The sequence below is a fragment of the Podarcis raffonei genome, chromosome 1, assembly GCF_027172205.1.
Source record: "Podarcis raffonei isolate rPodRaf1 chromosome 1, rPodRaf1.pri, whole genome shotgun sequence".
Lineage (NCBI taxonomy): Eukaryota > Metazoa > Chordata > Lepidosauria > Squamata > Lacertidae > Podarcis > Podarcis raffonei.
Window position 1 is genome coordinate 53,005,151 of NC_070602.1, and position 22,390 is coordinate 53,027,540.

Consider the following 22,390-nt stretch of genomic DNA (forward strand, 5'->3'; position numbering starts at 1 on the left):
CAAACAGACTTGTCAGACCACCCTATGAGATAAATGAATCTCTTCATTTTGTAGACTGAACAAAATGGTACAAAATTGAGACTGCTGTCCACAATTCTTATAAGTAGAATATAATTCTTGCCTTGTTTTCTTGGGTCTCAATTGAACAGTCTGAATCAATTCTGAAACTGAAGGGACGAAAATCTAAACTTTTCCTTTATGGTTTAGGCCACTGAGAAACTGTGCTTAGCGGATTCTCTTCCTCCCTGTGTCACTATTCATTCATTTATCAGCTAACCAAGAAAAAAGTTTTATCTGCTTTCCTCCCTGCCTCAGTTGCGGCTACAAAAGACAATGATTCTGTGTTTTCTGTGGCTGCCACTGAAAGACTAGCAAATTCTTTGACTTTCAGTACCACTAATACACAGGTCACCAAGTTCTGCTTCTATCCCATACTTTCCCCCACTCAACCCTTCTTCATGGACAGATGGATGGCTCACTATTGCCTCAAACACAAAATAATCCATCACTGAACTTATTTTCTTCTAAGTATTCCTTTCACTCTGTATCCTCCATATTCTCTGGTACCACCATTGTTTTATTGCTGACACCCCCCTTTGTTTCCTCTATTCAGGAAGCTGAGTTATTCCTCACTGAAACATTTTTAGGCATTGAAGAAACTATGGTATTACCTTCATACAACAGTAGGGTATGTATTTTAGTTTTTCAGGTGTTACACACCTCATGTTTTTGTTGCAAACATACTAGTTTTCTGCAGTATAAATATGTGGCCCAGAGCACACTATATCATGGTTCGTTTGAAGAGAAAAAGTTGTGAGCGCTAGTTCTTTTTTAACGAAGGATTGTAGTTTATTGCTCCCACAGATGCTAGGGGGAAAGTGCAGCCGGAGCAATTCAGCAGTGTGCACTAACAAGTTGCTCTTTTATGGTAAGCCCTGGTTTATGGCTTACTAAGTTGTCAGCATGTGGCCTTTGTCAAATGATGCATGCTCTAGAAATCATCCGATTTGACCGCAAGCTTATTCTCTATCATTTTCACTTCAGTCTTTTCACCTTGATCCAGACCTCTGCTGATAAAATAACCCACCTCTCTCATTGTACAGAGCATGCAACACCCCTTTAATCACTATGCACTCTTCTTGTCCACTCTCTCTCCCAACAAACTCACTGTTCTTGCCTTCAGTGCCTCCATGGTCTTTCCCCCTCCAATTTCCCCCACTACTCAACTCCAAAGGGGTTTTTTAGAGGCACGTGGGGGCAGTGGTAGATCTGTTATGCAAACTGTTGAATGGAATTCATAGTATTATAAAATCATAAAAGATGCAATAACCCTACACATTACTTCATTCTAAATTCTAAGTGATTGTTTTAACAGACACTGGTAAGGTAAAATACTTCAAGTAATTCATAAAAATAGTTGTGAGTTTAAAGGACAAAGTCATTCCTAGGTTTTTCCCAACCGAGAAAAACAATTGCTTATGCATTCATGCAGACTTGTGAGCCTAATTGTATTCCGTTGCTTGCTTCCCCCTCCCCCTCCTAATATCCCTAATGGCAGATGCAACTGTTTGCTTCCTACTTCATCTTTCAGAACAGCTGCATTGTTTATAAATCCCCAGGGATATGCTGCTATGCAAAATAACGACGTAAATAGCATTAAGTCCCTACTGCAGCAGTGGTCTTGTGATCACGTCAGAAGAAAATCAAGTTCAACATCTCTGTGAAGGGAGGTGGAGGCTTGCTATTTTTAGCAACATCTGCTCTATCACTACACATTCATGTTTGAAATCTTGCGGTCAGGGTATTTGCAGATAAATATATCAATGGACACTACCCATTCTCCTTTCTTTGTTATGAAATACTTGAGGTTTTTATTGCTAGCAAAAGTAATAACCGAAGATTTAGAAATAATCCAGGATTTAGAAAAAGAGTAACATTAATATGCACTGCTACATAGCTGTTTCTGCCATGAATGCACAATTTATCAATGGCTTGGTTAAAAAATCCCACATGTACTGCAGTGAGGAAAGTTGCCAAGTTGAGTGAGAGAAACAAATATTTCATATCATTTACTGGGATGATCAGCCCAAAGGAGCTACACAATGGACATTTGGCCTGCTCAGGATTTAACATATTCCTATTTATCTACTTGCACTGGTGTGCTTTTGAATTGCTAGGTTGGCAAAAGCTGGGACAGAGCAATGGAACTCACTCCGTCATGGGGATTTGAACCGCCGACCTTCCTATCAGCATGCCCAAGATGCTCAGTGGTTTAGACCACAGCACCATCCACTCAGTAGCTGGAGCAGGGAGCTCCACCAGTCATGTGACAAAGGTGTCACTCTGTGGGCAAGAGCCAGTGGAAAGTTGAGAGGCCTAAGCGTAGGTACACCTCTGTCCAATCCAACACCCACTCCAGCAAATATACTCCTAGACTAGCAACTCTTTAAAAACTCAATAGCACCACATATGTATTATGCTGACAGGATACAACTGCTTCAGTTCTACAGACATGGAATGGGGTAAGCAAAGAGAAGGAATCACCCTCCCTTCAATGCACTGAAAACATGGCAAAAACCTTGATTTTGACAGGTGGGAAAATTAATTTCATTCAAGTAGTTTACACCAGTTTGAATGATTTGGCACTGGAAAGAAAAATACTGTGTTCATTTCCAAGTTCTCCCACAGGGTTATCGTGATGCTGCTCATGTCTGAGTGTGTTCCTCATGCTTATGGTAATGAATGCTATTTTTAGCCTTGTTGAAAGGCAAACACCTGCCCAGAGGTTCCTGCACAGATTGCACCATATATACAATCTAGTGGGTTGCTAAGCTCAGTTTTAAACCTGGATACTTTATTTGAACACTGCATTTTAAAATCATCATTACTTATAGCAACAGTTGTTGAAAATGTCCATTAGTAGCTAGACAAGCTCTTTTTATAATAAAAATTCAAACTATGATATGAATAAATGTGCACCCATTTACTAGCACTTAATAAGACTTAGGGGATATGACAGACCCAATGCAAACTAAGTTCCCTTTAGTAAACATGTTGAACTCTTAAGTTATACCACATTAAACAGATTTGTTACCACCACTATAATTATACTAATGTTGTTTTGTAATATTTTGTCTGATTCTGTTCTGATCATCATCTCCAATCTGTTTTGTTACTTGATTTCATTGTTTTATTGGTTTCTACTGTTGTTAAGACTTAAACAAGATATGGGGTATGTATCAATAAAGTGTGAGGTCTCATCATATTTTTCAAAAAATTGCATACTCTTGATGGTTCACACAATTTAGGAAAAGCACGAACTACAAGACATCTCCTACTTCTATTCTATCACTTGCAAACATGACAGAAAATTTCTTCCTGAACCCAAATTTATACAATTTTGACATGAAATAAAATACTAATCTACTCAGAGTAGATTTTTTTGTTTAAAAAAATCTGCCAGCAGGGCCTTTCTCTATTTCAGCCACCACCTCTCACCATGGAAATAGTACACGGCAGAGGGGAAAGGGTGGCTACAAAGCTTTCCAGCATCAATAGGCCACAATGATGGTTTCAGATCTTTCATAAATGTAGACATTGCTGCTTGTAAAACAGAGTTCTCCATCCCCAAACCTGTTTATAGTATTCCAGAATTGTAAAACTCTTATTCTGAGTTGTTGTTTTTAAAGGTTGGCCAGCTCACAGATATTAATGCTTATATATTTGAAACACACACACACAGCTTGAGTGCGGTCCACAGACCCAAAATACAGTACAACAATACTTAAGCTCTTTAACAACTTTCCCCGCTCTATTTCAAAAAGCTCTCGTGATATGAATTTGATGTGAATGCATCCCTTTTCACCTTCTGCCTAGAATTATCAAGCATGGGTCCCCCATTTCGTATTATAAATATATATTATACACATAATATATTATCACAGAGAATTCAAGCCGGTCTTCCCTGAATAGCTGTAGGATAAGATGTAAGAATTTCTGGACATCCAAAGAAAACAAATACTGGAAGATTCAAAACAGACAAAAGAAAAGCTGTTCTTCACGCAACACATAAATTAAATTCTGGAATTCACTCCCACAAGAAATAATGATGATCACCAACTTGGATGGTTAAAAAGAAAGTAGACAAATTCATGAAGGCTAAGGCTATCAATAGCTAGTAGCCAGACTGGCTATGTTCTCCTCCTACTGTCAGACATAGTATGCCTCTGAATGCCAGGTGCTGGGAACACCATCTTCCAATATCGTTTTCGTTTTTTTGTTTTTACAAAGAAATCAACAACTACTTCCAAACTCAACAACATGCTAATTAGTTTATTCTATTTCAGAAGCTTTTAATTCTTGTCAATTTATGTTTTTAACTTTGTTTTATGGTTTGCATTATGTTTTCTATTGTATTTTGTACACTGCTTGGGTATTTTTTTTAAATTTAGAATGGTTACAAATCGGGGGGGGGGGATTCCAAGCACCCAGGTTCTTGGTAGTTCTAGAAAACGTGTTGATCATAGTATATATAACAGTATGTGTGATTTGAGTATTTGATCATTTTAACACTGCCATTTAACCTTTATTTAACTGCTGTTTTATTAAAGCTGGCAAACTGATTATTCCTGCAGAGTAAAAGTGTTTCCTGGTGGTGTGTCAAGTATGTTTTGAATATAATTTTGGAAATAAACTTAACCTGCCATAAACTAGCTAATATTTTCAACCACCTTATTTCTGGCACTGGTCTCCTGCCAACTACATTCTAGGGGAGACCGTAACTTATATTCATTCTCAGGTACTTACAATGATGATTACATGGTATTTTTACTGTGCTTTTAGGTTTTAGCTTATTTATGGAGATGGAACAAAAGCAGAGCACTTGTGACATGTACATGCGAAAACTGATGAAAAATATATACAGGTGCAATACTGTTCAATTCTTAAATTTTCCAGTAGGACCTTCTACTGGTTCTAAGGTCCATCCACAAATGGGCAGCTTTAAATGCAAAACTATATTTTCAGTGAGTCTTATTCACCTCTATCATGTGCTCTCTTTCTTTCAATTAAAACGCTGAAGCCTTTCTTCATAGGGGAATTGCTCCAGCCCCCTATTGTTGCCCCTTTCTACATTTTTTCCAGCTCCACAATATAATTTTTGAGGTGTGGTGTCCAGAACTGCCAACCCTGCATTATATAACTCCACTGGGAAAACTGTCAATTTATATCTACTCTCTGCTTTAACCACTTTTTACTTCATAAGAGGACCTGAGCTGTGAAAAGGCTTTTTGGAAGCTTGTGCTTGCACGATGTCTACTGGATCCACCCGATGTAAATGCTGATTAACCTCCTAGCTTTCAAATGTTGCTTAACCTTTAACTCCCATAATCCCATTGACCATAATAGTTGAGTTCAGCAACATCTGGAGGGGCAGATGAAAGGCAGGGAAGCCATGAATAGGACTTCTGCTGATGAGGCTCACTGGTTGAATCCCATCATCCCTTGTTTTAGCTCTCAATAATCTAGTTGAGAAAAGACCAGAAAACTACTTACTTATTTCCTTGGCAACCTGATCCAATTTTTCCTGAGATCTGCTGATAAGAACCACCTTCATTCCACGCCTTGCTAACTGAAAAAAATAAGGGCAAAAGTCTAAGAGTGCCAGTTACAACTCTATGGTAGCATTTTATTGATCAACACCACTATTTATACAAGAAATTCAATTATAGAATTAGATCTAAAGATATCTCCTCTCCATCAGGAGGAAGTATTTGGCTCAAATTGGATTAACGAATAACAGAAAAAAGGAATTACAAATATAGATTTGACATAAAGAGTAGAAAATTAGTAATCTATGGTAACTGAGCAAAGATTCATAATTAAGATGGACACTGAGCTAGATCTCTTCAAAGACACCAATCCACTGATCTAACCAGATCACTTGTGAATGTGTGAGCCAGGATAGGGAAACTGAACTGGCCAATGGAGCAAATCCTTATCTCACAAAGACCAAACTGGTCAGGTTGGAAGGGCCACCCATCTACCAACCCACCTGATGTCATAGTGACATCAGGTGTCAACTGTTAGAACTTTTTACAAAGAACCCTCCTTAGTGCTTCGAATTGCTGCTGATCAGCAGGCTTGAAATTACTACCTATCAGTTGATAGTGACTTCCAGCCTACTTTCTGCTGGGATTAGGGAACTCCAACATGAGTTCCACAGGGAACCTGGTGGTGCAGCAGATCCTTCTGCATCTCTACCTGCCCCACATCTGACATCACATATATTAGATCAGCCTTGGGGGCCAAACTGGGACCAGTGCTTAGTCAAATGTGGCCATTGGGCCAGGAGTTCTCCACTCCTAGTGTAAACACAGGCATTAATCCTCAGATGAGGTTTTAGGTATCCAGAGGTACAAATATTACCTGACTTGGCTGCCAAACCTTAACACTGAATCCAAAGTACTATGTGTAAGCAGACACTGTGCCTAGCACAAATGAAGACATTGGAAAGGATGTCAAACTGTTAATGGGTCGTGTTTTAAGGATCAAAGTTCTTTTTTTCTTTCGCTTTATGCAATATCCTCGTCTTGCAAATATGGGTGGAATCATACACAGTCATACCTCGGGTTACAAGTGCTTCAGGTTGCGTTTTTTCAGGTTGCGGACCGCTGAAACCCGGAAGTAATGGAACGGCTTACTTCCGGGTTTCGGCGGTTGTGCATGCGCAGAAGCGCTAAATTGCGCTTTGCGCATAAGCACCGAATCGCAACCCACACGTGCACAGACGCGGGTTGCGAATGTGCATCCCACACGGATCATGTTCGCAACCCAAGCATCCACTGTATTCATCTGATAGCCAGACAACAAGACAGGAGTCTTAGTAGAGCAAACTATAATGCACATTATATATAATCAGGGCTTTTTTCAGCCAGAATTCACCAGAACTCAGTTCTGGTACCTCTCAGGTGGGCATCCTTGTCATTATAAGAGAACAAGGGAGGAGTTCATAGTGAGTTGTGGCACCTTTTGTTTTATAGAAGAATAGCACTGTAATGAACTATAATACACATCTGACCAGAATAACGGATACTGTAACATGCACCAGAGGCATCTCAGAATTCATTTAGATTGTTAGACTGCCATGCTAAGTTAGCTCTGTTACAAAACAGTGTTTCCATGCAGGTTATACTTTGCCACATTATCCCTGTTAAACAACAATTTGCCTTATCATTCAGGCAAAACAAGAACATGACATACATACAGCACAGGATACAGACTCCAATTTGTTGTATGCATGTCAAAATGCACAAAGGTACAATATGTTACATGAATCACAACTTACCTCTTCTGCATATGCCTTTCCAATTCCATCAGTAGCTCCCGTGATAACTATAAAACATGAAAGGCGGAAGAACAGAGATGTTAGTGTGTTTCCAAAGCTTATGTCATAATGCCATAAATTCTTCGTCTTCTAGAAGTGATATAAGTTTTCTGGAAAAGTTGACTTAGGATTTTTTTTAAATGTTGTCTATCAATTCAAATCCAATTTAGCATGTATGTCTTATGAACAATTAATGAAAGCTTTACAACACACGTTAATTTTACTTGTTATGTTTTAATGGCACCTCCAATTCGTTCCTTCAATCCAAGCATTATACTGATTCAGCATTTCTTCATCTGAAAAATAATGCTTGCCTCCTTCGGATTAGAATTCAAGACTACTGTGAATAAATTAGTATTTTTATAGTATTGAACAGGAAGAAAACAGCACAAAGGAGAGTGATGTAAGAATAAATAAGACAGTATTTGATAGAAGCAATTCAGCTATGTCACCACTCAAACATGAAGACTGCAGAGTAGTCTTGGGCAAACTGCTTTCATGAAAATTATCAGTGCTGCTTTATTCAGGGAGAGGCTGTTCCAGCTATATATTTGAATCCACACCCTGCCCTCTATTCCCCAGATGGAGAAGTAGACAGAAAACTCTAAGTGACGTTTCGTTTTGGGATTAAGAGGGTGAACTCTTATGATATGTGAAGAAAAATGCAGGGCAAGATTTCTGGAAAAGTTGATAAATCTAGTGTTGGAAGAATAGCAGTAGTCTTGCAGAAGTCACATGGTTTTACATGTAATCAAAATTTCAACAATACTTCCACTCACTTTCTTGTGAAATAACTGCTAATAAATAGATAACTAACAGATTATGTTGCAAATGTGGGAAATCAGCATTTCTCTTCTCAGTTATAAGTAGCTGCAAGTAATATTCCAATATTACTTAATGAGAATCTATATTAAATGCAGCTTTTAGCAGGAGTTAACAAAACAGTCTTTCAAATCAAGGCATGTAACAGAAAATGGTAACACTGAATAGGTGTGAATTATGTAAAACAGGGGGGGACCCGCTGCTATTTCCACTACATTACAAGAAGCTTGTGAAAGGCAAACAAGTCATACTAGCCCTTCAACACAACAAAAACTGGAAAGAATAGAGACAAGTCCTGGTTGGCATCAAATAATGCCTCATTTAATAGAGATTATATAAACACTGGCGTCTGACCAACACTTTCTTCCAAGATTATCTGCAGCCCACTAAAGAATTTTAGTTTGTGTTAGTTAAAAACATTTTACTATGTGTGTGTGTGCATGTGTTGCTAGCCTGGAAGAAACTTATTTTTAGTAAGAGCCCAATCAACCTTATCAAAATCAAGTATCAAAAATAGACTGGAGGAACACTTGAAGCAAATACTATTTTTAGCTGCTCTGCCTATTCCCTGCCGTTACCCACCAAAGAGAATGCTTAGTTATTCCAGACAGGTTCTCCTCATGACCCGTTTTCCCCTCAGAACACCTGAATGCAGAAAACACTCAATTGATTAAAGATTAATACTGCCGCAAACTGTGACAGCTGCCTTTTGTCTGAGGGTTTTTGAGGAGGGGCGAGTATATGCAATGACAGAGAGCTTACATCAGTATTCCTCTTGGGATCTATTGCATGGAAAGAAAATTGCTATTTCAATTCCCCTTTGTTGCTAAAAATAGCTACCCCAATTGATTCAAGCAAACAGGGCACCAGCTTAGCAATGCCAAATTTAGAAGGCACTGAAGTCCCTAGAAGTGAACGCTAATGCAGTCTAACACATGCCAGCTCATATTTTAACAAGAACAAAGAAGATAAGCATGCAGACTCTGCAAGTTAATAAGACAGCAGCAACACAATACATTTACTGAACGGAAAATCTGGTGCAGAAAATGAGACAAATGTGTGCTTCTAAACCTCCTATTTCTCACTCAAATTGCAACCACAAATGTTCAGATTTTGCATATTCTCACTTCTCTTTGGCACCCACAGTGCATTTCATATGATAGATTATAGGCATGATAATATGTGGAAGTCAGATCTTGTGGCAAGCCACTGAAGGTTCAGGAACTGTCTAGAATAGTGTGGGTTGGGGCACTGGGAACTATAATGAAAGGGGACTCTTGGCATGAGAAACTTTGCAAGAGAACCCTTATGCTCACTTTTCTTCGGATTCGGAGCACACTGTTTTTTTTAAAAAATGAACAGTGATAGAATATGTACAATCATGTTGGAGTGCTGTGGGTTAGAGTCATAGAGTTGGAAGAGATCCTGAGGGTCATCTAATCCAATCCCCTGCAATGAAAGAATCTCAACCAGAGCATCCATGGCAGATGGCCATCCAACTTCTGCTTAAAAACCTCTAATGAAGGAGAGTCCAGAGCCTCCCAAGGGAGTCAATTATGGAAAGAATAAGAAAGCAGTGTTAAGGAGTGGAATTTGCCACCACAAGATGAGGTGATGACCACCAACTTGGAGGGCTCTAAAAGGGGTTTAAACATATTCATGGATCCATGGCTACTGGTCATCTACAGCTACTACCTCAATTATTTGAGGCAGTATACTTCTGAAGACCAGTTGCTGGAGAAAAAGTGAGGGCTAATGCTCTAATCCTCATGTCCTGCTTACAGGCTTTCCACAGGCACCTGATTGGCCAGAGGGTGAAAAGGATGCTGAATGAGATTGGTCTTTAATTTGAACCAGCTGAGCTTCTCTGAGGTTCTTATGTACACTCACCCCTTGGTGAAAGATCAGAGAATTGTAGAATTGGAAGGGACACAAAGGTCATCTAATCCCCCTACAATGCAGGAATCTCAACTAAAGCATCCATGACAGATGGTCATCCAACTTCTGCTTAAAAACCTCCAAGGAAGAAGAGTCCACCACCTTCCGAGGGAGTCTGGTCCACTGTTGAAAAGCTCTTACTGTCAGAAAATTCTTACGGATGTTTAGTTGGAATCTCCTTTCTTGTACAGTGGTACCAAGGGTTACAGACGCTTCAGGTTACAGACTCCTCTAACCCAAAAATAGTACTTTGTTAAGAACTTTGCTTCAGGATGAGAACAGAAATTGTGCAGCGGCAGCAGCAGGAGGCCCAATTAGCTAAAGTGGTGCTTCAGGTTAAGAACAATTTCAGGTTTAGAATGGACCTCCAGAATGAATTACCGTATATTTCGTCCCATAGGACGCTCCGTCCCATAGGACGCACCTACTTTTTTGGGGGGGAAATAAAGGAAAAAATTTCCTGCGCCTCCCGGCTGTACCCCGAGCTTGTGGGGCTGGCCGATGGCTGCCCGGCGCGAGGGGCGCTCTGCTTCAGGGCGCCCCACGCTACGGGGGGCAGGCTGCGGACACTTGCGCGAAGCACGGGGCGTCCTCCAAAGGGCGCCCCGTGCTCCACGCTGCAGGCTGCCGCCCGCAAGCCGTGCGCACCCGGGGGATCTCCCCCCGGGCGCGCAAGGCTTGCGGAAACCTGCGCGAAACACGGGGCATCCTCCGAAGGGCGCCCCGTGCTCCGCGCTGCAGGCTGCCGCCCGCAAGTCGTGTGCGCCCGGGGGATCTCCCCCCGGGCGCGCAAGGCTTGCGGAAACCTGCGCGAAGCACAGGGCGTCCTCCAAAGGGCGCCCCGTGCTCCGCGCTGCAGGCTGCCGCCCGAAAGCCGTGCGCGCCCGGGGGAACTCCCCCCGGGCATGCAAGGCTTGTGGCTAGCTTCCTGGAGCCTGGAGAGCGAGAGATGTCGGCGAACCGACGCCTCTCGCTCTCCAGGCTTCAGCGAAAGCCTGCATTCGCCCCATAGGACGCACACACATTTCCCCTTCATTTTTGGAGGGGGAAAAGTGCGTCCTATAGGGCGAAAAATACAGTAAGTTCTTAACCAGGGGTACCACTGTAACTTGAAGCCGTTGGTTTGAGTCCTACCCTCCAGAGCAGGAGAACGCAAGCTTACTTCATCTTCCATGTGATAGCCCTTTATATATTTGGCTATTATATCTCCTCTCAGTCTTCTCTTCTCCTGGCTAAACATACCCAACTCCCTCAACCATTCCTCATATGGCTTGTTTTCCAGACCCTTGATCATCTTGGTTGACCTCCTCTGCACACGTTACAGCTTGTCAATATCTTTCTTAACTGTGGTTCCCAGGAACTGAAAGCAGTACTTTAGGGGGAGTTTGACAGAATAGAGCAGTGCTATTATATCCCTTGATCTGGACACTATACTTCTGTTGATGCGGCCTAAACTAGCATTAGTTGGTTTTCTTTGTTTGTTTGTTTTTGCTACTGCATCACTCTGGCATGAGCCAGGAAACATTTTATTTGGAGATTCCATGTCACGAAGGCAAGAAATGAACAAAAGGAAGTTAAATAGATTCTTTTTTAGTTTTTCATAGGAAGTAAATAGATTTTTAAAAAAAACATTCAGAACTAAGTCTTTGAATTTGACTGAGTTCACCAGTTACCGTATTTTTTGCTCTGTAAGACTCACTTTTTCCCTCCTAAAAAGTAAGGGGAAATGTGTGTGCGTCTTATGGAGCGAATGCAGGCTGCGCAGCTATCACAGAAGCCAGAACAGCAAGAGGGATTGCTGCTTTCACTACGCAGCGATCCCTCTTGCTGTTCTGGCTTCTGAGATTCAGAACTTTTTTTTCTTGTTTTCCTCCTCCAAAAACTAGGCGCATCTTGTGGTCTGGTGCGTCTTATAGAGCGAAAAATACGGTAATTACAACTGCCCGTACCCATGTTCAACTCCCAAGTATTACAACTATTACAATTCTTTGTTCAGTACCCAAGTGTTGCATTGTCTTTCTATCTGCGTGTCACAATATACTGCAGAAATGCAAAATGATGAGATGAGTACGAACACACAAGTATTAAGGAGGTTCTTTAGTACTATACAAATGGGGTTAGGGTTATATTTAACATGCAACATGACTAGATTTGAGAATTTCTGACACAGTATCTACGACCGGCCATTGTAAAACTCTAGTGTGCCAAGGTAACAAGCCTATAAAAATGCAAGTCACCTCATCTCTCAATTATGTTCATTTATTAAGTTACATTTATCCAGCAAGTGATTAAAATACATTTCTGTAAATTACTGCCCACTGTTCTTAGAGTTGGGGTTCAATCAACCTACCTATACATTTCAATGTACATCTGTTTGTATGGTTTTTGAGGAAAAATGAAGACTGATCTATTGCTCTACAAGCTACATTACATGCTACATAACTTTTTGTCTGCCCTTTGTCAGAGAAGGGACAGAAACCACAAAACAAGCATCAGGTGTGTCTTGACTACCTTGACTTTGTTGGTTGCAGATCTCCTCAAAGGATACCCTGAGGATTGTTATCAATCACTCTGAAAACATCTTTCTGCATGCTAAGTATACATTAAACTGCACAATCAACTTGTCTATTAGGTCAATAAGATTGTAACAACTTAAAATGAGGGCATGACTTGCTCAAGGCTACTGAGAATTTTCATTCCCAAACAGGAACTGGAACTTGGGACTCATTGCTGAAGCACAACCAATCTAATACAACCCACCAACCCATTTTGATTTCAGGAGAATTTCCCCATACTGCTGTATTTGCTCTGAGAAAAAGAGAATACCTTACCCACAGTACCAATGTGGTTTTAAATTTAGTGCTTTGTGGCTGCAGTTGAAGAATGTCAGGAGAGAGACTAGATTGGAAATTATAGAAAGGCATCTAAATCCATTAATTCCCCCCCAGCGCGCTTACTTTTGTGCACTATAACAGTTCAGCCATAATAGACAATAAGCAGAGATGCGTAAGCAGCTGCGTATAGAAAAAGATGAATGAAGTGCATGACGTTAAAGATCTGTGAACTGAGGAGTTTAATGCATGAATTGAAATCCAAAGTAACCACCTCCCCCTACTCCAAACTACACACTGCAAAGCATAAAACAGAGAAGATAGGTAGAAGGGGAAATGTGGTCTCTACCACATTTACAAAAACTGATGGCCTGTCACCCAGACACTGATGAATATTTTTACAGGATAAAAATGGCAACCTAAAGTCTAAAAATAGACCAGTGTGCTGCAGACCTGTCTGGTTTGGCAATGCTTCTAGAATACCAATGCAATTCCTTGCTGATATGCTGCCACCATTTCACAATGCAGGAAGAGGGGAAATGGTTATTGAAAACATTCTATTTGCAAGAAAGAGGAACATACAGAAATCTAGATTTATGATGTGCATTTACTTTCAAATTTGTAGACTGCAGAAATGCCCATTTCTGTAAAGGAATATTCCTCTTTACACTGTAGGCAACAGATCAATGTCCTTAATTTTTAATATCTGCAACTCATGACAGAATGCTCTCATTATTTAAAAATTAAGATATAATGTAGCCTATTGCAACCTCCATGAAAACAATTTTTGTCTATCATGTCTATTTGGGATGCAAGTAAGCCATTTTACACATCACAACATCTATTCTTAGCTAAAATGATGTACAGTGGTACCCTGCAAGACGAATGCCTCAGAAGACGAAAAACTCGCTAGACGAAGGAGTTTTTCGTTTTCTTAGCCGCTTCGCAAGACGCATTTCCCTATGGGCTTGCTTCGCAAAACGAAGCTTGCCCCGCAAGCTCCGGGGATAGCGGGGAAGCGCAGCGCGTCTTCCCCGCTGTCCCCGGACCCCTTTTGAACCAAGGGGCGGCAACAGGGAGAAGCGATCTTCTCCCCATTGCCGCCCCTTGCTTCAAAAGAGGGGACAGAGGGGAAGGCGTGCGCGCCTTCCCCTCTCTCCCCGGACCCCTTTTGAACCAAGGGGCGACAATGGGGAGAAGCGATTCTCCCCGCTGCCCCTTGCTTTAAAACAGGTCTGGGGACAGAGGGGAAGGCGCGCGGCGCTTGCCATCTGTCCCTGTACGGTCTCCATAGGAACGCATTGATTGATTTTCAATGCATTCCTATGGGAAACCGTGCTTCGCAAGACGAAAAACTCGCAAGAAGAAAAAACTTGCGGAACGAATTAATTTCGTCTTGCGAGGCACCACTGTAACATCCATAAAGTCTTTCTGAAAAGCTGCCTTATAGCACCTTATAAGAAAGTACATGAGCCCGTTAAAAGATGACTTGCCACCTCTCTATTTTATACTATGGTGTCAGAAAGGAGATACACTAAAGCTGATTGTATGTACAATGGGAAAACTAAAATTTCCATGTTTTATTTCCTCTTCCATCTTGGACACACACACACACACACACACACACACACACATTTTTCTTGATATATATATTTGCTTTGCATATTCATCAAATATAAATTTCAATATGGTGGAATGCTAAACATTATATTTACATTTAACATGTCTTCATTTTGGTTCACATTTCTACCCTCTCGCATTATTTTTATCAGGGTGGGGAAATTCTGGCCAGGGGGTCAAATTTGGCCCAGCCCGGGTCTTAGTTTTGCCCACATGTTAATTTCCCCAAACCTGCCCCACACCTGATGTCACTTGTGATGTACACCTGTGTGAAAGGTAGGGATTAGACAATGAACATCTAGTGAGCTACATGGCTAAGCGAGATCTGAAGTCAGATCTCCTTAGTACCATTCCAACAACCTATTGGCGTTATGAAAAACAGCCTGGAATGAGCACTGGCTTCTCATACTTTCTCCTACCCTCACATGATACGATTCTCTCCACTCTTGGTTCACAGCAAACCACCATTTGCCATCACGAACCTAATAGCAAACCAGGAAGGGGAAACTGCAGAACACCAGATAGAGAACATAAAAGTCTATTTAGCCTAGGCTTCTACACCATGGTTTGCCATTATGTCTGAACTTAACCATTAGGATAAATAAATGCTTATTTGATTTATCTGAGACTTTCTTGGAGGAAGTTCTGCAATTGTTCATTTGTGGCTGAGTAAGTGTAAGTTACTTTTGTTTCGAAATGCCATGAAGGAAGCCAAAATGCTTTCTTAAAATACTATTCAATACTGAGCATTAATAGGAAGGCTGTTTTAGTTACAGAATAGTTACAGAAGTGTAACTATCCAGCTTCTTTAAGCATTTCTGTTACAGTTTGTTTGATGTATCTTATTTTCCCTGAAAGAACAAAAAGGACACTATATAGGCATCAGAATGCTATGCTCAGCACCATAGCAATCCCTCACCCCAGATAAGAACACATGGATTTTGAGCATGTCCTTGTCACATGGCATTTCTCCCCTTTGGGGTTCAGTCACACCTATTCACCAAACAAGCAGTTGAGTCCCACTGCTCACTGAGAACACAGCACATTCATGTGACAGCGTAAGATGATGAAAGGTGCAACTGAATACAAAGACTGGTCATTCACAATGTTCAGTTTACTGAAGAAGTTAAACACAATATATGTTGTGTCCCAACACCAATAATTCAGTCTCCCTCACAAGTTAAAAGAGAGATCTATTTCCCTGTTTCCACAATTCAGTGTCCTTTCTGTACAGACATTCACATGTCAGCGAATACACTATAAATACGCTATTAGGAGCCCTACTCAATCATGAGTCCCAGAGGTTCACACTGCATGTTTGAAAGCATGCAGGAAAGGTGTGCCAAAAGATAAAAAAGATCCACAGCAGAAATGTGGGGAAAGCAACCCTTAAATTGGCTTAAACATAGCTTCTGGAGCTTAAAGGATGTGTACATCAAATTTCTGTATAGGAAAGGAAGCAATGTATAACCCTATGTGTTGTTTACCACATACAGTTATCTACAAGCATGAGGAGTGCTAGAGCAAATGCTTTGCATCAAGAAGGTCTGAGGTTCAAATCCCAAATCTTCACTGAAAAGATCAGGTAATAAATAGGTGATGGAAGAGACCTCTGTCCAAGATCCCAAAGAGCTGCTGACATTCAAAATAGACAATCTTGGACTAAATGGACCAATGATGTGATAATAGAACAGCTTCATATGTAATAATAATAATAAATTTTTATTTGTATCCCGCCCTCCCCAGCCAAAGAGCGGCTAACAACAGGTAAAAATAGCAGAGTGTACATAAAATTGCAGTCAATTAATTAAAATACATTCTAGAATCAATTCAGAATCAAATTAATGGCAACCATTGGATTAGAGTTCTATGAATTTTACAGAGGGGGGTGGGTCAGACTGTGCCTTGGCCAAAGGCCTGGTGGAACAGCTCTGACTTGCAGGCCCTGCAGTAATAATAATCAATAAACTGAATTTTATTGCCTACACGAGAGTATTTCTCATGTATACAAGGTATGAAGTAGTCCACGTTATGGCGGAAGATGAACTTAACACTGAATTTTCCTTTCTATACAAGAAACAGTTCAAACTGACTACATCTGATTTCATGAACTAACAAACATAACAGGCCAAAATACAGAAAACTAGACAGCAAAATCTGTTGATGGATCTCAACCAAAACTCTTGCTACCAGCTGCCAAATCGTACAATTCTAGGACGACAAACAGGAACGGAACTTGCTTGACTAGTAACTTGATTTTTAGTTAGCTTTATTATATACAGCAGAGTAAAGCACAGCTTTGTACAAGTTACCATATACAGTGGTGAAGCTAATGCATTTTAGCTAATGAATCCTTGAGGAAAGAATTTGGGAAGTTTGGGGGCCCGGTTTGGGTAACTACTGGATAGTCAGGTTTGGGTAACCTGTTCCTTCAGTGGTACCTCGGGTTAAGTACTTAATTCGTTCCGGAGGTCTGTTCTTAACCTGAGGTACCACTTTAGCTAATGGGGCCTCCTGCTGCTGCCGCCGCACAATTTCTGTTCACATCCTGAAGCAAAGTTCTTAACCCGAGGTACTCAAACTTCTTTCCAAACTTCAGCACTCCAATACTCCAACAAGAAAACTGCTTTGTCATTCTGCTTATAAGGAAGAACTTAGTCAATCACCACCTGCTGCTAGGCTACCTTATCTCCAAGCAGACTTTCTCACGTACTCCATTTAACTTGGCTTGTTACCAACCCACTAACTGTTCACTCCAAAAGCTGCTAGAAAACCAAAGTCTCAACAAAATCATGCAACATATTCCCCACACATAAGAGCACCAATACCTGCATCTGTATGGAGGGCTTGTCATTCTGGTGGCAACTGGCTGAGGTGCCCTGCTGACTCTGCCACCCACTGCTAAAATGGCTAACCCCTATCTCCTTGCCCCAAACTAGCTGGGGAGTGCAAAAATAATTAGGTTAGCACAAACATGCAAGAGGACATTTTCAGAATTAAATCCAAGTGGTATCACCCAAGCCCCATCCCTCATTAATTTCAAACAGGGCTTAAGACTTGTTTTACCATGGCCTTTGGGATCTGTAAGTTGTATGCTGTGTTTTTACATTGTTATATTATTTCTTTTCTTTTATGGTATGCTGCTTTATATTTGGATGGACCGTGGATGTTTTAAATGTCAATGGTTTGATGATATTTTTAATGGGAAATTTAATATGGTTGTAAACCACTTTGGGAGGCATTTCACAGATATTAAGGGATGAACAGGAATAGTTGGGAATGCTTTCCAACTCAGATCAAAAACCAAGCTCTAAGAGGACTCAGGGATTTGAAAGCTTGCTTCTTGCTTGAGATGGTCTTCTATGAGCCTGCCTCAGGAGAACTTTGTTGATATCTTTGCCTGCATGTGCAATAACTCTTAACAAAGAAAGCTACCCCACCCAAAGTATTTCCTTCTATAGGTGGAGTGCCTGACTCTCCATCAAGGAAGTCCATTCAAGATCTGAGTAAATCTGAAATTATATACGAGCCAAATAGGGTTAATTTAGTTGGGACACCAGTGGAAATACAATCAAGGAGCAGCATAGATGTTTATTACAATGCATTTTAAACTAATGCATCAACTTTGTTCAGCGGAGGTTCCTACATTAGAGGAACCTCTAACGTACCAGCCTTCAATGTACACATACCAGCCTTCAATGTTGTGTTGAACTGTTTGGCAGTACAGTAATTACATAACTGAAGAGAATGCTGTATTTTTAAAGGAATGCTACAGTTGTAGGCATAAAAATAGGGAGGTCGATTCACAAGTTAGCCAACAGAGGATGCTGTGTAGCAATATATAAAAAACTTCATTCTACAGCTAAAACACTCTCAAAGGCACAATCAATTTCAAACCAAAATGTTTTCCCAACAAACATGACCATGAAGCAACTTCTTCATTACATTACTCACTCTTCAAGTTCCTTTAGAAAACTGCCAGAGGGGTTTACTTGAACAGTTAAGTAAGAAGCAACTGCATATAACTCAACATTTTACATGCTTTAAAATTTGCACAGGATCTCTGTTAATTGTATGGCTTATATGCATCAGATCTGCATTTACTGGACAGCTTAAAAAAATCATTGTTCCTTCTGGTCTGGTTAAGAAAAGGGCAACAACAATTATGAGAACATGCAATGTAAAGGTAAACACTTCTAACTTCACCAAGAAATTTCCTTCTGACTAAAGAAGGAGCTGAGCAACAATTTGCTCACTTTTGCATGTGCCAAATATCAAGTCAGGTCTGTCCCAGCAAAACCAGAATGGATGGTTTATGTTTTTATTTTTAAAAAGCTGTCCAAGATTCTTAATAAAAGAAAAAAACAACCAGTAAGTACAAGTTCACTAGGTGGTCCAAGGACTGAAATTTAAGTGTTGAAGTACTGTACTTTTCGCACCATAGGGCACACTTTTCCCGTCTTAAAAACTAAGGGGGAAAGTCTGTGCGTCCTATGGAGCGAATGCAGGGGGGAGGCAGGCAGGAAAAGCCCCCAAGAGCCCCACACAAGCTTCGCGCAGCTCTTGCGGGCTTTTCCCCAAGAGGGAGAAGGGACTGACACCGCCAGTCAGTCCCTTCTCCCTCCTCTAGAAAAGCCCTGCACAACCTCTCCAGCCGGGGGGGGGGGGGAGGAGGCTTCACAAGGCTAAACAGGAAGCCAGGGCAGCGAGCATGATCCATCCCGTTCTCTGCCCTGGCTTCCTCTTTAGATTTGCGCGCCTCTCGGGGGGGGGGGGAGTCTTTGCAAGGCTAAAGAGGAAGCCAGGGCAGGGAGCGCGATCCATCCCGTTCACTGCCCTGGCTTCCTCTTTAGCCTTGCGTGCCTCTCCAGCCGCAAGAGATCTACCAGAGGTAGATCTTAACCCTTGCCTCACCTGGGAGCTTCTCTGGGCAGGAATTCCCTCAGCTTAAGTGGGGTGGGGGAAGTGTGGCAGGTAGGGGGGTACCTACCTAGACACTGAAGCCACATGTCTCTCAGATGAAAACTGGGAGTGGGCATTGTGTGAAGTGGCTGTGGATCTCCTGCCGCAGAACTGTAGGACTGTATAGAGTTGGGAGGGCCACCCGAGGGTCATCTAGCCCAGCCCCCTCACAATGTAGGAATCACAGCTAAAGAAGGCCAGGCAGATGGTCCCCCAACCGCTGCTTAAAAGCCTCCAGTGGTGGAGACCCCAAACACCTTCCGAGGTCATAGAATTGCAGGGTTGGAAGGGAACCCCAGGAGTCATCTAGTCCAGCCCCGGTGGACAGCGGGCACGATCCATCCCATTGTGCAAGGCTAAAGATGCTGCGCAAGGCTAATGAGGAGGCCAAGGCAGCGAGTGGGATGGATCGCGCTCACTGCCTTGTCTTCTTCTTTAGCCGCGCTGGAGAGGTTTAGCTCCTGGCTGGAGAGGTTGCACGGCTATGGATCCCGCGTGCTGTCTTGGCTTCTTTGCTCTTTGGGGCTGGTGGGGGAACCCGGGCTTACCCCGCAGCCCCGAGAAGCTCTGGGAGAAGCAGACAGGCTGCGCGCAGCCTGTCCGTTGCTCTTTGGGGCTGGGGGGGGATATTTTTTCCCTTGATTTCCCCCTCTAAAAACTAGGTGCGTCCTGTGGTCCGGTGCGTCCAATAGAGCGAAAAATACGGTAAGTCCCTGCATCCCTTCCTTCATTGTCTCCCCTCCTTTCTTTAGCAGCACAATGGAAAGCATGGAATCTGCCTTGCAGGTTTCAAAGGGGGCCAAATACCCCCAGAAAGGATGGTAGATGATGAACTACCAATCCTTACAGAACACTTATGTAGGAGTCAGCAAACTTACAGTGCCTCGGGCTGGTGTCTCCAGCGCCGAACGCACGGTGGGCCGGAGGAGTGCGTGCCCATACGCGTGCACACATGCTATTTCCGGAGCACTTCCAGGTCGGAGAAGCACCAGAAATAGCTTGTGCACAGGCCTCCTCCGCCCTGGATGTGCACCGGAAATAACGTTTGCACATGTGCAAATAACGCTTGCACATGCGCACAAGGTATTTCCGGTGCTCCTCTGACCCGGAAGTGGGAAGCCACGCAGCGCAGTGCCAGATTGACGAGTCCCTCGGGCCTTATCCGGCCCGCGGGCCTTAGTTTGGGGACCCTGCACTTATGCAATAAATAGGATAACTATTTTTCCTACTTGCTCTCCTCTAAGGGTCAGGCTGGAGCTTGAGGGTGCTGTTAGAGCTGGCCCCATCTGTAGAAGCCCAAGTGGATTCTGTCATTGAAATTATGTTCCACCAACAACAGCTGTTGCACTAGTTCCAACCCCATAAAGTTTTGCCAGTTATTCATGTACTAGTGGCAATCCATTTAGACTACTATAATGAGCCAGTGTGCATTTGAAGACTACAAGGGAACTTCAACTGGAACAACAAACAGCAGCTAGATTTCTAACTGGGATTCATCAAATGGAATCCTTCTCAAAACTATGAAACTTCACTGGTTACTATTCCATTTACAGACACAAGTCAACGAGCTGGTTCTCATATTTAAAGCCTCAAATGGCTTAAGATCCAGATACTTGGAGGACTGCCTCCCTCACATGAACTTGCCAATCTAAACGCCATCTCTGTAGGCCCTTTGAGGCTTCTCCCTGCCTTCTGAGGTGAGTGGTGATCACAAAGGGGACCTTCTGTTGTGCATACCTATTGAGGAATGTTCTTCCCCAGGGAGATCTGACTGTCCTCAATTATGATGTGTTTTCACTGCAAGGCAAATAGATTAAATTTACCCAAAATTTTTGTTTTGTTTTTTTCTGATTTGTTTGTTTTTGTTTACTTAGATTATGTCGAAGCAGCCCTTAATTATCTGGTTTTATACTTTTATCCTCTTAAATGCTAAGCCACTCTTAAACACTCCAATGGAAGAGCAGAATAATATTGTAAGTATTGATTATTAATAACTATCAAACAAGAAGTGTGTGTATGGATGAGGGTGAAAGGCATCTGGGGAAATTCACAGGCACTGTGAGACATGGAAGTGTCAGGCCTGCTGGTCCATCTTACATCTCTATCTCAGATGTGTCTGTGTGACTTCTTCCAGCATTTTCACAAAGAACCACATCCAGGATTTGCACTATGTGGGGTCTTGTACACTCAACTGATACCATTCCATTAGGTTATAAGGGAGAGTTCACATGGATTGTGCCTATATTGCAACCAGTTCCCTTGCTCACCATGTGTTTCTTTTTGGGGGGCGGGGGGGGGGGAGACACTCAACTTCTGATACCTACAAAAGATACAGGGCAAAGTGATTAATAAAGACACAACGTGCCACAGCAACTTTCTTGCTGCTTCTGGATTTTTCAAGATACAGTGGTACCTCGGGTTAAGTACTTAATTTGTTCCGGAGGTCTGTTCTTAACCTGAAACTGTTCTTAACCTGAAGCACCACTTTAGCTAATGGGGCCTCCCGCTGCCGCCGGAGCATGGTTTCTGTTCTCATCCTGAAGCAAAGTTCTTAACCCGAAGTACTATTTCTGGGTTAGCGGAGTCTGTAACCCGAAGCGTATGTAACCTGAAGTGTATGTAACCCAAGGTACTACTGTATAGGTACAACTTGGCAACCCTAACACTTGTTTTTATAAGTTTGTTATTTTTAAAGTTCTAATATGAAGAATAAAAATCCATTTCCAATATATATTTATAGATTGCACAAGTCAGAGGAAATAGTGGTAAGTTCTTGCAAGATAAGCTTTATAAGAAAAACATTACAAAACTAATACTTAGGCTTGTAGCACGT

At 41.9% G+C, this 22,390-nt stretch overlaps 1 protein-coding gene across 1 annotated transcript in view; it reads right to left on the reverse strand.

Annotated features, from left to right (window-relative positions):
* HSD17B12 (hydroxysteroid 17-beta dehydrogenase 12) overlaps positions 1-22,390 on the reverse strand; it is a 55,052-nt gene that overhangs the window by 25,390 nt on the left and 7,272 nt on the right. The window contains exons 2-3 of the mRNA XM_053387629.1: positions 7,346-7,392; positions 5,554-5,629 (exon numbers count right to left, since the gene is read on the reverse strand). Of these exons, the coding sequence (XP_053243604.1) occupies positions 5,554-5,629; positions 7,346-7,392 (123 nt within the window). The remainder of the gene's footprint in view (positions 1-5,553; positions 5,630-7,345; positions 7,393-22,390) is intronic.